The 14,896-nt window shown below is 53.7% G+C and overlaps 4 protein-coding genes across 4 annotated transcripts in view; 3 read left to right on the top strand and 1 right to left on the bottom strand.

Moving 5' to 3' along the window:
- Positions 1-824, bottom strand: part of VOLCADRAFT_102645 (uncharacterized protein) — a 22,682-nt gene extending 21,858 nt beyond the window's left edge. Inside the window, exons 1-2 of the mRNA XM_002945624.1 lie at positions 652-824; positions 86-221 (exon numbers count right to left, since the gene is read on the bottom strand). The gene's annotated coding sequence lies outside the window, so the exon portion shown is untranslated. The remainder of the gene's footprint in view (positions 1-85; positions 222-651) is intronic.
- Positions 825-1,037: 213 nt separating this feature from the next.
- On the top strand, positions 1,038-2,121 carry fsd1 (superoxide dismutase [Fe]). Its single transcript, XM_002945984.1, has one exon. The coding sequence runs from the start codon at positions 1,083-1,085 to the stop codon at positions 1,782-1,784; it is 702 nt and encodes a 233-aa protein (XP_002946030.1). The 5' UTR covers positions 1,038-1,082; the 3' UTR covers positions 1,785-2,121.
- An 8,192-nt stretch (positions 2,122-10,313) lies between these two features.
- On the top strand, positions 10,314-10,876 carry VOLCADRAFT_54935 (uncharacterized protein; the record flags this gene model as incomplete). The annotated part of the gene is made up of 2 exons (XM_002945983.1): positions 10,314-10,460; positions 10,733-10,876. 2 exons carry the CDS (start codon positions 10,314-10,316, stop codon positions 10,874-10,876), a joined length of 291 nt encoding a protein of 96 aa, XP_002946029.1.
- A 1,666-nt stretch (positions 10,877-12,542) lies between these two features.
- On the top strand, positions 12,543-13,796 carry VOLCADRAFT_55149 (uncharacterized protein; the record flags this gene model as incomplete). Its single annotated transcript, XM_002945982.1, has 5 exons — positions 12,543-12,633; positions 12,720-12,812; positions 13,120-13,265; positions 13,376-13,462; positions 13,605-13,796. The coding sequence occupies 5 exons, from the start codon at positions 12,543-12,545 to the stop codon at positions 13,794-13,796; spliced, it is 609 nt and encodes a 202-aa protein (XP_002946028.1).
- Between the last annotated feature and the right edge of the window lie 1,100 nt (positions 13,797-14,896).

Genomic DNA, 14,896 nt, shown 5'->3' with positions numbered 1-14,896 from the left:
CCCGTGATGGGTTGAGGGCCGCGTGTTGTGGGAAAAGCCACACTCGATCGCTGAGCCAGAACTGTGTCGGAGTGCCGGCGCGTACCTCGTCGTGTGAGGACGCGGCCAGAAAGTATGTGTGAGATCCAGAGACGAGGCCGATGACGCTGCTCTTGTCCAGTGTCAGGTTTCCGCGCGGTGACTTGATGGGGGCGGGGAAGCCGGGCTTCTGGTGCAGGTTCCTGCGAAATCAGTCGCGTCAAGTCGTGTCGTCATGGAGGGCTGGGCCGATAACTTGCATTATTTTGGCTTTTGTTGCTGTTGTTGAGATATACATGAGATGCTCATTTACATGGCCGCACGCCAGAGGTTCTTTTGGAAGTTTTAATGCATGCGCACTTCTGCACGTGGTGACTAGCCATGTGCAAGAGTAGCTTGGCGATTTCAGCTAAGGGATTTCCGTAGGTGGCGAGGGGAAATGTGCTTACGTGTGCGTTGGATCCGCAAAGGGAGAGAGATGGTGCGGGTGACGCAGGAGACGGCTGTACGGGACAATACTTTCGAACAATTTACGGCCCTTTAGAGCTTAGCTGATCCCGGAGCCCTGACGATATGTATCAATCAAGGATGGAAGGCAATAAAACGCGAACCATTTTTTTTCTGCAGACTTACACGGGATCGACCAGCGCGATGCCTATGTCGGGTACCGTCCCCACCCATCCTTTCCGGGGCGTCCGGCTGTGTGGTAATGGTCGTACGGGAACGCGATCGAGACAGATGTACCGAACCCTCGTGGCATTCTTCTCATTGCCGGTGTAGTAAAGGCGATCCTCCGAGACATAGAACTGCGATGTTAGGGAAAGAATTGAAGGTTGCGGAGCATCACCCCAGGAGATCCACGCAACGAAGGGGCAAACTCAACAGTTTTAAATCCAAACCGAAATTCCTGATGCTCAGCTCAGCGAACATACCTGGCTCCAGCTTTTCGATGGTTGGTTTCGCCGTACTGGGCGGTTCTCGATATTCCTCGCCACACAGAACTTCTTCTCAAACCACGTCGCAAAATACATCATCAAATTGATTTACAATTTTAATACTTCAAAATGGCTCTTTCTATGAAGGTCCAGGCCTCGAGCCTTATTGCGGGCCAGCGTCGCGGGCGCCCTGTCCCGGGCCGCCGCGCCATGGTCACCAAGGCCGCGCTGGAGCTGAAGGCCCCTCCTTATCCACTGGATGCCCTTGAGCCTCACATGAGCAAGCAGACTTTGGAGTTCCACTGGGGCAAGCACCATCGCGCTTATGTGGATAACATGAACAAGCAGATCGCCGGCACCCCGCTTGACGGCAAGAGTCTGGAGGAGATCGTCCTGGCTAGCTGGAATGGCGGCAACCCTACGCCGGTCTTTAACAACGCTGCTCAAGTCTGGAACCACACATTTTTCTGGGAAAGCATGAAGGCAAATGGTGGTGGTGCACCTACTGGCAAGCTGGCTGAGGCAATTGCGCGCGATTTCGGCAGCTTTGACAAGTTCAAGGAGGAGTTTAAGACTGCAGGCATGACCCAATTCGGCTCGGGCTGGGCCTGGCTTAATGCCGACAAGTCGGGCAAGCTCAGCATCAGCAAGTCGCCGAACGCCGTGACCCCTGTGGTTGAAGGCAAGACGCCTATCCTTACTGTGGACGTGTGGGAGCATGCCTACTACATCGACGTCCAGAACCGTCGGCCAGACTACCTAACCACCTTTATCGAGAAGTTGATCGACTGGGACGTCGTGGCCCAGCGTTACGCAGCTGCTCAGCAGTGAATGGATTATAATCTTTCATTGCGAGGAAAGTATTTACTGATGAATGAGAAAAGGAATGAATTGCTCTGTTGGTTAGTTCGGAGAGGTGGTTGGTCATATTTCGTTGGCATTTCCGATTGAGCTTGACCCAGTGGTTGGTTATGGCAGTTGTGGAATGGACCTGAATTGTTCATGACGCGTAATGCGAGGATCTGGATACCGCTATGCTCAAATTTTGCTCGCTCTGCGCTGTCCTGGCGTGCCAGCTGCCACGCATCATTCAGTCAACGGGAGGATGGTCCGTGTTTGTTTGTACCTAAACTCGCATGTCTGCATGGCGGCTTGTAACGGATTATTAAAAATGCCCACCTGAACAGATTATTATTTGAATTTCTTTGGTTTCCCCGACTGACAGCAGATATTAAGAACACCCAGCCTCACCCAGTACTTCTTCCAATGCACGTCCAGTGGCGTCTTTCCCACCAACTTGTGGAGGTAACCAGCATGCACGACGCCGCCGCGAAAGCTTTTCGCCATTTTGTCTTCCTCATCCTTTGAAAGGAGCGGGCCATCCATGGGTGTGTCTTGCACATATACATCGCCGGTTGCAAGCACGCGCGTGGGGTATGGGTACTGCTCCTCCCTGCAACATAAGCAAGGGAAAGAGGATTAGCACAAAAGCCAATGTACTAAAGCGTGACAGCATACATAAATACCATACCTGATGGTCACACGCCTGAAGCTCGCTACGTCCGGAGATGGCGTGGATCCGGGGGGATTTGGGGACCCCATAATTTTAACTGTCTCCATCACCGACTGCTTCAACACCTTTGGTGTCTCTACTTGATCCGGCGCACCATACAGCCTGCAACAGGAGTTGCCGGCATAGCGCGGAATGCGAACCATGGCGTTTTGAGTTATACCAGGGCCACTGCTGTTGATAGTTGCAATTCCAGGCCCCATTGCACCTGGTCTGGCCCGTGCTTGCCTCCGTCTGAAAGGTAACTTCCTTCCCGGCCATCCTGCTGCCGGCGCCGCTTGATTGACGGCGGAGCGATGTTGACCGTGATGGTGTAGTTTGGAGGATGTGGGGCTGAGATGGTTTGCTGAGTGGTAAGGGCGGACGTCCAGATGCCGACGGAGGCCTGCCGCATGAGAGGTTTGACGTTTAACCCTTCGTGCAAATAGCAGCAGGCCGCTAGATCTGCATGTGTGCCCTACCTAGGTCCACCACCAGCAGCCGCTGTGTCCGCTAGTAATCCGAACTCCGCTTCCGAAGGTGGCCTTCGCAATGATTTTAAAAATTAGTGTCGTTTTGGTTTATGCTGTGGGCGCGTCGTGGAATCCTCGTGCGTAGGCCATACCTACTAGTTGGGCGCAAGAGTCCTGACGGCTCAGCGGACGACAGCTGCCGGGCTGGCTGAAAGGGGTCAGCTGGAGATAGCCCATCGTGGGTGCTTGTCCTTTCAATTGAAACGACATTTGCACGTGGGTCACTCAAGGCTGGGTCACTGTCTAAAGATGGCTGGAGGCTGGGACTTCGTATCACAGCAGCACGATCTTCGGCTGACTCTGCTTCTATACCCAGGCCCAAAGGTTCACGATTATCGTAATCAAGTTCATCAAAATCCATCTCCACTTACGACTGTTAAGATAGTGGGTCAATGTCGCGGTCAACCACTAATCCTTGCATGCAGCATGGCAAGAGATTATAATCAAACAATATAGCTCCTAATTACTGCAGGCATCTATGTTGTCTAACCGCTTAATTTGTCTATTGCGGCAGGCGGGTGTAGGTGTCTCGCAACAAAGCCCCAAGTGAGTCTCTCTAGAAGCGGCTAGTGAATTAATACAAGGCATTTATAAAAACGGACACGGCTGATGGTTAAGGCGCCCACAGTTAGAACGGTTGTTCCGGTCCTGACGTACGGTTAGACACAAACTCGCTTTGTGCGTCAGACTGCCAGAGTTTCATGAAAATATTGTACCTTTGATCTTTGGGATAGTCAAAGAGCATTTAGGTTAATCCACGGGAACAGGTGCCGTATCGCATGACTTTACCGGAGTCAGAAACCTTTGTACTTTAATAATTGTCCATTCTATGAATAATATTTACATGTTTTGCTTAGGTAGAATTCTACGTATTTACAACCTGCTTTTATGACGTAAGCATTTACTTGGTAGTGGCCCCTCAGCACCTCGTCGTCTTATCAACACAGGTTTTAGCATACCATTTGCTCAGGTTCTCAGAGGCCTGTCCTGGGTTGGGCATGGCTTTCTGATTGGCTGGAGTTGGACTTTTTCTGGACATAGGCATACAGAGGAGGCGGGATGGGTAACCAGACATCTCTGCCATGCTGTCATGGTGCAGCTGTCAAGTATGAGGCAACGCTGGATGAGGAAGTGGAGGTGAGGTCTGACGAGGCAGGAAAATCAGTTTTCCGCTCCCAACACTTAATGGAACTTGGATATGGCAGCATATCCCTGTCTTTTTGTATGAAGTGTAAAAGGTTGCGCTCGAACTCCAGGTGGCAACTGTGGGCTGCGTGTCGGCACACCAGGAGAGCTGCATCGCTAATGGCAAGCCCAAGGCATCTAGCAAAATTGAGCCTTTTTCCACTTCGGACCCGATGGAGGTAGCTCCCGAGCTGGCTCCACAGCAAGGCTTGCCCTATCAGGTGTGATTGCTGTCGACCTTTAACGTGTCTTCAGTACAGCGATTTTGACTCCAGCGTTACTATCCTGCTATTTCGCCCCGGTCTCTTCACTTTCGAATGACGAATGCATAAACATGGCTGTTTTTGTAACGACGTTTGCAACCCCAACCGCAGTTCCATGTATGCGGTCCGCCTCCGCCTCCGTGTGATGACATGCGACTTCGCACCATCAACGCTTTGAAGTCGGCGGGGAGCGTCAGGATGGACGCAGAGGCAATTGATGCGCCCCCCGACCCAGAGATAGCTTCGATTCTCAAGTTGGTGCAGTCAATATTTGAAGCGCCAGCAGCATTGGTGGCACTCTTTGATGACCGACGCATCTTCATTCGGGACGCGGAGGGCGCCTTTAAACGTGGAGATTTCCCTTGGCGCTGGTCCTTTTGTGGCTGGACCATGGCCTCTAAGAATGACCAAATAATGGTGATCCCAGATGCCACCAAGGACGCGAGGTGGGTACTCGCGTAAGGTATTCTAAGGGGGCGCTGGGGGTATCTGCGTCACTTCAAGAACGCACAGCGGGTGCACAGCGGGGCACTCCCAGGGTCTGGTCCATGGACTTGCCTTCGGAGGCCCGGTTTGCAGCGCGGCACCAATGTTTTATGTTCCATGGACGTGCCAAAGAAAGTATTGCCTGTGAACACTTCTGAGTTCCGAGCTGTTACACGCAGTATTCAGTGTCTTTTAAATCGGCCCGGTTTGCGCTGCACGTGACATTGAAGTAACCCCCTGCTTGACGCGCAGGTTCTGCAACAACGCCATGGTCAAGAGCGGGCCAGGCGTGAGGTTTTACTGTGGAACGCCTTTGCTTGCGTCTAACGGTCATCGCATCGGAACCCTGTAGGTTTACAAAATCAGGTGGTTTCGGTTTGCATTGTCGTGGAATGTGCATGAGGGTTGGCGCTATATAAGGCGCTCCCATTCCGGGCGTAAGATGGGCTCGCATGCATTGCTACTCCAGTGACAGCTCGGCCGTCCTTAGACTTTTAAGTTATGGAATGCAGGTGCTTTGCGGACACAAAACCACGTGAGTTTGACGCGTCGCGGTGCGTCGTGCTGAACAATCTCGCGGAGCTTGTTGTACGGCACCTGGAGAAAGACATCGCGCTTCAGGTAGAGCATGCTGCCATCGCTGTTGTGGACGTCCTGATGGATTCTTTCCCGCCGAGGACACTTTAATTGGTTCTTATTTGCGAGTTTTTGCCTTGGGAGGGGCATCGGTAGGGCCTTGCTAGGAGGCATACTGTTCATGATTATGTTCTTCCAATACCGTGTTGTCTTGGCGTCCGGCCCTGCATGTGCCTCGTAACAGCTGCGCGCGCATGACAACAACAGCCTGGCAGCCGCGTACGGCAACCTACGCCGTACCCTAGATTGCTTCGACCATTGTGTGGCGCTTCTGGACACGGGTACGGCAGGGTGGCGCATTCTCTTCGTGAACAACCCTTGCTGCAAGGCGCTTGGTAAGCTTTGAGGGATGTGGTCGCACTCCTGGGAGTACATGTGGTCATCGCGCTGAGAGGGCATGCTACTAAGCACTTGAAGATTCAAGTCCGTTCGGCGACTGACTTAGGCAGAGACTTCAACCTCAGTGTGCGAGCAAACTTGTTCGGCGGGCGCGCCCGGAGCATAGGAAGCAAGTATGCTTTGCAGATTTGAAAGTTCAAATGCAGAATAAAAGACGAGCCGATGAAGTGGGACAGGATACTACGCGCTCGCCCAAATCAGAACGACATCTGTGTTTGAGTGAAGGCTTGCCACAGTTAAGTCTAGCCGGTTTGTAGACCCGCACATTGTGCTATGATAAGTAAAACGCCTGGGCATAATAATGAACCAATAATTGCAATAGTTTCAGAGTTTAGTAGTGCCAGATAGGCACGTGTCTCCTTTAGGGGATGAACAAAGGAGATGACACCCGCTTCGGTTCCCTTTGGGGATGCTTACCCTTCGGCACGAAGGGGTTCTTCTTCTTTCCCTAAAGGGGAACTAAAGTTCCCTTTAGGGGAAGAAGTCCCCTAAAGGGGAAGAAGAAGTTCCCCTAAAGAAGAAGAAGAAGAAGGGGAAGAAGAAGGGGTTCCCCTTTGGTTCCCCAACGAGAAACAGTAACTAGTTAAATTACAATGTACTTTAGATCATCCGGCCAAATTTGGCCGGATGATTAAACTAGTAGCTCACTTACGTAGTCGTCGTTAAGTTTGGCGAAGCGAACAAAGCAGCTGCTCCACGGTACCCACGGGTGCTGCTAATATTAAAGTTAATTTTTTTAATATTAGATTTCTAGTCTGTAGCAACATTTTAGGGAACCCTTCGGTGATATCCTAGGGGGCCGCGTCCCCCCTTTGGTCTACCCGGTCCCTTCACTACGGCAATTAGCAATGAAAACCATGGCAGATGTTAAGGCTGAGTAACGTGCGCTGCCATGTAGCTTGGGAAACATGAGTGTTGGACCCCGGCGACTAGCGTGGTGTGTTGTTTGCTTGCAGGCGTCGATCGCGAGTCGCTGCAGGGTAGCTACCTGTCGCGCCTCCTTGTGGCAAAGGACGGGTCCATGCTGCCCACCGACGAGCACCAGCTGTCTGCGGACAAGGGGCGTGAGTTCCAGGTCACGGCTAGGCTGTCCAACGCAGTGGTCGAGGAGTTAGAAGGAAAAATCGGTGAAGGTCACACAGAGCAGTTGATCGCGGATGGGCATCGCTTTATACTAACCTTCAGGTGCGGCAGGCTCATCGTTGCGCGTCTAGCTAGGTAGAAGTTCTCCCACGAGTTTCATACGATGCATGTATGTGCTCAGAATGCGAGTTGCCAGTTCACAGTCGTTATGGATGGTGGACTCCGTCAGTCTCCAAGGCATATGTTGTGGATTATGACAAGGCTTACCGTTGTCGGGATCTAATTTGCTGGCATTACGTCGTGGCTCTGTTTGTGCTGCCGTAGGCCTGCGTCCCGCGAGGACCTGGATGAGGGCACGATATCCATTGGCGTGCCCTCGTTCATTCCGGTGGTGAATAAGGTGCAGGAGCGCATCGAGGACGGGTCATCGACGAGCAGTAGCGATATGGAGACGGACACGGCGCAGCGCCGCCCGGACAAGCTATATTTCATGCTTCTGCAGGTGCCAGCGGGCTGAGGGCGGGCTCACAACTGGGTATTAGCAATTGAAGCCTTGGCAATTGAAGCACGAGTTGGGAAGTTGGTGGAACACAGGGCGTTGGGCCCTCTCTCAGGAGGTGGCGTGAAGCCTTCCCCTTCGCTGCGAATAATTCGCGTCTCGCGGCCTTCCGTAGTTTCGCCTGGTTCATTTTCGCCCCTTTGGCACTTTCCATCCTTGCCGACAGGACGCTGCAAAGGTGGAAGCCGAAAGAGCGGCTGCTCAGGCCAAAGCTGCAGCGGAAGCGAAGGCGGCAGCTGACCTGAAGGCTGCCAATGCTTCCGTTGCGTTAACAACCGCGCAGTCATCAGTGTTTTCCAACTACAGCCAGGACAGAGAGCTATCGCAACCACCGGAAAGTATCAATGGCCTGAGTATGGGGCATCTGCTAGGCAAAGGCGCGTACGGCAGTGTCTACTATGCAACTTGGTACGGCTCACCCGTTGCAGTCAAGGTGAGGACTTGGGTTGCAGCTTGTCCCATTCGGCGTTGCAGTTTCCGCCATGGTCCTTGGCATGTCCTTCCGAGGGTGCACACTTAGCCCACTGTACTCCGGCCGACTGGCTGCCAACCCTGGTGCGGGCTTTACGGTGTAAAGGTGGGAGTTATTGACTCCTTAACCAGAATTATTGTCTACGCACTGTTCTGTTTCTTCATGTTATGCCCTATCTGCAGATTATTGACGAGGAGCTGCCCCTGGGTGCCGAGTCCATTGCACCACCTATCGAGGCTATCCTCAGCAAGGAGCTTCGCCACCCGCACATCGTTGCAACTTTGCGCTGCGCCCGTCGCATTATCAACCCCGCCAGCACATCCGGCGTACCTTCCGGCAGCGTGGCCGCCGCGCTTAACGTCATGCGCCGTCGCAGGGTCTCAGGCCTGGACGGCAGCACAGCATCCTTTAGCGACGATACTGCGCGCACATGCCGCGCGATGGAGAGCGCCGGCGGCAGTGGCGCCGGTGGCAGCGTGAGCGGTGGCGCGCCCTGCGTTGTGCCGAAGCGCCGGGCCGGCCCCAGCTCTGGAACCAGTTGTGGGAGCGTGCCCGACAGCGGTTGGCTTCAGGGCGGCCTCAGAGTACGCTCTTCTGCGAACAGCGCCTCGATCCTCAGTCGTGCTGGCGGTGGCAGCCGGTCCTTCACCGAGGCCGCCAGACCCAACGGAAACGAGGCAGGGACTGCTAATGGCGCTGTCCAGGCTGCAGACGGCAGCGTGGCAGGGGACGGCGGCGAGCGCCAGGTTGCAGCGTCGGGCCTTTCGCTGGGTCCGTCGCAGTCACATAGCCAGGCCGGATGGGCAATTGCTAACCTGGGGCCCAACGCAGAGGCGGATCACCACTGCACGCCACTGGCACGGAAAAGCGTCGGGCCTCCTGTTCCAGCAGGGGACCTACTTGCCGCTGATGGCCTGGCCAGTATGTCCGAGGGCACCACGGATAATAGCGAGGCGTATGATGATTTTGACGCGGGACGCGATAGCAGCATGAGTCCGTTCCTGTTGCCGCCTGGCAGCCAGCCAGCTGGTGGCGGCGGCGGTGCGACGGGCTTGCCGGCTCATAGCGGCCCCTCTGGCGTCAGCGAGAAGTGGCCACAGGACGAGGTCCTGATCCGCCATCAGACCTGGCTCATCATGGAGTACTGCGATCGCGGCTGCTTACAGGTATGGGACAGGCGATCTCTTGAGGGCAGCAGGGCTTGGCTGAAGCCAAGGATTAGGAGTACCGAGTGCGCGTATCTCAGGTTGCCTGCGGGGCAGTGGGCTTATTGGCAAGGAGGACAGCGATAACAACTTGTACCTGCGGGGAGCCACCATGCTGCAAGGGCCTGGTATAAAAGCTATAGGTTCATGCATGGGTTCCATTGTAACGGTGGCGATGGATTTGTGTGACAGCCATGCATTCTGGTAATTGCATGTCTAGGCTTTGTGAAGTTAACGCGCTACATGAATGCGCAGGACGCCATTGACCGCGGCTGGCTCCGCAACTCTCCCGCGCTGGAGGACAGCGGTCCTCGCATGGAGGCTGTACTGGCGACAGCGCTGGAGTTGGCGTCAGCACTCAGTTTCCTGCACTCGAAGGACATTGTGCACGGCGACATGTCGGCCTGGAACGTGATGCTGTGCACGTCTGGCTCGACTGCATCCATCGGCGGGCGCAACTTTGCGGCTAAGGTGAGGTTTGCTTTGTGGCAACGGTTCCCGTTGATGCCTCTCATGTATTTGTCCACACCGTGAAGATCCTTTTGCGCCCTTATGGGTGGTTGCATGTTGTACGTTACGGTCAAATTTTTAATCGTAACCTGACAGGCAACAGTTTTGCTGCTACTGACCTGTGGTGTGTTGATTCCGGCCGGCTACAGATCGCGGACTTTGGGTTGGCGCGTCACCTGGATATCCGGACAAAGATTCAGACGCGCACTTATGGAACGGTGAGTCCATGATTGTTTCTGGCAGTTTGGGCGAGACGGCCGCTGCTGCAGGGCTCAAGATACAGATACATATCCGGACACGTGCAAGTCCTTGAGCTGTTGCCGCGCTCCATGCGTGCTGCGCACGGTGGTGCGAATGCGCTCTCCCACACGCGATATTACAGCACGCAACGTTGTCCATGTTTCGAATGTAGCAGTTTTGCCCTGTTGGACATTACTGGTTGCGTCTGCAAATCCGTCCCCTTACATGTAGTTAACGCATATGCCCGCGGAGACGCTCCGTGACGGCGTCATCAGCAAGGCGACCGACGTGTACTCCATGGGTGTGCTGCTTTGGCAGCTATACACCAGCTCACGACCCTGGGCGGGCCTGCGCCATGGCCAGATCATTGTCATGGTCGTCACGCAGGTATGGGGTGACGGGCGGGGTATGCTGCACTCTGATGCAGGTGCACATGTTCGTCCTCTTTTTCACCATGTGCTGTTGGGATACCGCTTTCAACGAGCGGTTCTCATCCGCCCGCCTTGCTTACATGCAAGGCATAGCCGCTATGGAAATGGGAGGGGGTATTTCTTGAGTCATCGGTTGTTGCCAGAAATTTACCGTTACGTGCATTATAGGTGTCTGCAGCCCATCTCACCTTGGCTCCCTATCTCCTGCATTGGACTATCCGACCCCAGAATGCCCGCCTTCGCTTTCCGCCGGGCTGCCCACCCGCCTACGAGGACCTGGCTATGGCCTGCATGGACCCCGACCCGAGCTGCCGGCCCCCGATCGAAAATGTGTTGGCGGAGTTGGAGTCCATCCGGAAGGGCAACTTCTAGCGAACTTCGTTGATCGTGTAGGGGATGTGCTGTCGGAAGCACATAGTAGAGTCTGTCATCCCACACTGCAGCCCCCACGGCGCACGCCATCGACGGCGCGCTTTAAGAACAGGAAGTATTTGGGTTGTACGCAGCACACCGCCTGGGAAATGGCGAGTGCTTCGGTAGTGTTAGGTCAGTTGCCCGTACATAGTAGAATCAGTGCTGTGCAGGTAGCAAGGTGTGTATAAGGTGACGGACAACTTCTTATATTTTGTGTGTTGGGTGACTCCTTTGGTTTTGGAAACAGGCCAGTACTGATTAGGGTTAACCGCTGCGCGCTTGGTGTCATGTTACGGCAGGAGTTTGAAGGGATGTGTTGTGCTTGTCGTTGTCGAAGACCCCGAGGAGGTGGTCCAAAGGTTGGACGTCGCAGCGGTTGGACGTCGCACGTCCTTCCCGGTGAAGGCGTTGGAAGTGCATGCAGTGTGGCGGCGTGCCCACGGGTTGCGACCCTAAATGGTGTGCCTACTGGGCCGCCGTCCCCATAGAGAACTCAACTTTCATCATAGTACCCCTGCGCATTGGAAGCCATTGAACTTGGTGTTCCTCTGGCAAGGCAAACCGAATTGCAGGGCCCATCTTTTTGCCGTGCCTGCTCCCTTGTGGTCTGGGGCTGAGCACGTTTTTTTCACCTGTATGGAGCGCTATGGCATTGAATTCAATCGTTGCGTCAAAAGTTATGGCGTGTATGTTATTGGAATGATTGCTGCCCTAAAATGTCCTCGGCTTCCTTGGCCACTTTGGGTTCAAGCGCGCGAAATGCGGAGGCTTTTACCTAGTACTGACTTCGCGTTTGGCTAAAACGTCCTTGGCGTTCGATGTTTGGTTTCATTAAGAAACGGTGTTGATGGAGCTTGTACGGAGCATTTGCTCTCGGTCTGTCTGCTGTTGTTCTTCCTCTAAACCTTCGTAGTTGACGACTAGCGGTGGTCGATGATCACTGAGCTGCATCTAACCTGGTGCCGTGCCGCCTACATCGTGCTGCGTGCATAGCGGCAAGGCTGTAATGTGTATCGCTGACTGTGGCATCCTAAGCAGGATGCGAAATACGCCTTTGCATTTGGCAACCCTTCGTTGTGTCCTATGGGGTTTGCTTTCGTGTCTATTGTGTGCACGATACAATCAAACGTTTTCCCGCAGGGAACGTGGTTTCTAGTGAAGCGCTAAGATCTGTTCAGTCCAGTCTTGTACAGACTGGAGAAAGTCGCATTGGGTTACTTCATCAAAGATCTGTGCTGGCTTTTTGCTGGAGGGAAGCAGTTCTGTTTGGTTCTGTGTATCAGACAAACGCAGTGACGGCCCACGGGTGTATGTTGCATGGCTGCGACGCATGACGCTCATCCAAAGGGAGGATGAGGACTTGAATAATGAGGTCATTCATCATAGCGTCGGCGCTTCACGACAGGGAATGCTGGATCGAGGCAAGAATGTTGCCTTTTCGCTGCCAAAACGCGTAGACTGCAAGCACTAAAATCATCGGCGCTATAAATATACTCTGAAGTCGAATTGCCATGCAGTGACCTGACACCAGTGTGAATAGTCATAACGAACAAATCAGTAATACTTTACCTGGTACCTAAGCGATTACAGATTAATTTACTTAGGGTAATTTTGCCTAGCCGCCATGCGTGTGGTAGGGCTTTCTGGTGGCATCGCCACAGGGAAAAGCACTGTATCGCGGGAGTTGGTATCGAATGGTGTAACAGTCATAGATTGTGATGAGTTGGCACGAAAAACAACGCACAAGGCAAGCAGTTAGAACCCGGAAATTCCATGTTGCTGCAAGTGAGTTGGCTATGAGGTCCCTCCCTCTCCGGCGTCATTATAATCCAGGGCAGCTGGGGATGGCGCAGGGTCGTAGCAGCTTTTGGCACCGAGGTTCTGGGTCCTGACGGTGCGTTTCTGTTTGGCCTATTCTGTTACTTCCGGTAAATGCGGCAAGCGGGCAACCTTGTGCGCGTCTACCTACCGCACCATGCTCGTAGCTTTGGCCTTATAAATGAGTAAGATCACAGTGCGCTCGTACAGCACTACCTTGCATGCCGTTGCCTGCACGTCTCCAAGCCTCCAATGACAAGTTACCATTTACTGTAAAAAAATTTTACGCATTTGTGCGGTTCGGTTGAGGAGATTTGCAAGCCGTACTTGGTAAATGTACGGCACAAGTGAAGCCGCAGCTGCCCTCCGAATACCGTACCCAGGTGAATTAGACCGCGAGCGCCTTGGCTGCATGGTGTTCAACGACCCAGCTGCGAGGCGCCGCCTAAATGCTGCTACACACCTGCCCGTTGCCCTCGCCTTGGCGCGGCGCCTCCTCTTATGCTGGCTTACATGCAAGCTGTTGGTGGTGAGCTCCCCAGCTCTGCATGGTTCCGTTTCAGAGCCTCGAAGGCGGAGGGGATAGGGGTTGAGGTTACGGTTTTAAATTCTTATACCGGACGTATCTTCCCACTGCAGGTCGTGGACATGCCGCTGCTATTTGAGACGAAGATGTACAGGTTGACGCGGCCCAATGTCTTGGTGGCGTGCAACGACCAGCAGCAGGTACCGCGCTCAGTGCCGGGGCTGGACAGGGGATTGCAGAGGCGTGGCAACCGGCCGGTATCCGTCAATGTTGCCAACGGTGTTAAAGCAAAGGCTCGGCCGTTCCGCATGGCCTTTCGCGGTTGTGTGTGCACATGTGCAGATGGAACGGTTGCTGCTAAGAGACGGTGGCAGTACACAGCGTGCGCAAGCACGTATCGTGGCACAACTGCCAATGGATGAGAAGCGGCGCCTTGCTGATATAATCGTTGAGAATGACGGGACATTGGAGGACTTGAAGGAGGAGGTGAGGAAATGCAGAACCCGTTTCTTGCGCGCAAGGTTAACTATGTAACTGTGTATCTGGTGTGCGCTGTTGGGGGACTCGTGTTGCTGGCCAGTACGGCATGTTGCTGGCCGGTACAACATGTAACATCTTGCGTTGCCTTGCTGAACGGATGCAGAGCGCTAAGCTCTTAATGAGCTCTAAGATGCCCTGGGTGATGCACTGTTGCGACAGATCGGGATCGGGCTGCCAAGCAGCGATGCCCGGAGGTGTGTAGGTCAGAACCCGCTACTCTTCATGCTTCCTACTGTTTAGCAACTCTCATCCGCCTTTCGTCATCCTATCATTACCGCGACCGAACCTCCCTTTGCCCTGTCGGCAGGTCGGACACCTGGCGAAGCAGCTGCGTCGGGGAACCCTTTTCGTGGGACTGGTAACCTCGCCAATCGCTCTCATCGCAATTATCGGTGCAGCAGTTCTCGTGGCAAGATAGTTTAATGATGCGGGCCCGTGTCTCGTGTGCGGGGGGAATGCCGTACCGTAAAATGTCTTATTGCGCGATTGCTTGAGAGCTGCAAGCACAGCTACATGCCTTTAGAATAAGACAATTAAAAAGCAATTTTGACGAAACTCTTGTTTCAAGCGGTGTCTTGGGCGTAACTGTACCTTTGTGTTAATTCGGACTGGGGAGGTTGACCAAAACGTGTATACGGCGGTCTATATTGGTTGAGCATTGCAGCATCCTGACCTGCATATACCTGTAGTTATCCACGGTTATTGTAGTCATGTAATTGCATCTTTCAACTCCTACGGACTATCTGGTGTCACTGGTGTCTAGCGTTTGAGTTAGGGCAAAGAAGCCCGCCGTAATTCTTTTGGCACCTGATATAGCAAGCTTCTTCTTTTATAGATGCTGCGATGAGGCGTTGCAGCGTGTGTTGACGTTTAAGAAATGATAGAACCGAAATCAGGTTGATGCAGTGGTAATGCAGCTGGATGTCCTATCTGTATTCCAGCTGCAAGCTGCATCAAGTTCGCAGCCTGGACCGTTCTTTCTTCAGGAGGATGGCGCCTTAACCCTGAAGGTGCCTTTGTTTCCAAAAGTAGCACACATTACACCGGAATGGTTCTTAACTGCGAAGTATTTTGCAGGAGTTTCAGGAGCAGCA

The sequence above is a fragment of the Volvox carteri genome, assembly GCF_000143455.1.
Source record: "Volvox carteri f. nagariensis unplaced genomic scaffold VOLCAscaffold_1, whole genome shotgun sequence".
Taxonomy (NCBI): Eukaryota; Viridiplantae; Chlorophyta; class Chlorophyceae; order Chlamydomonadales; family Volvocaceae; genus Volvox; species Volvox carteri.
Note: the sequence above shows the minus strand (reverse complement) of the source record. Positions and strands in the feature narration are given on the sequence as shown.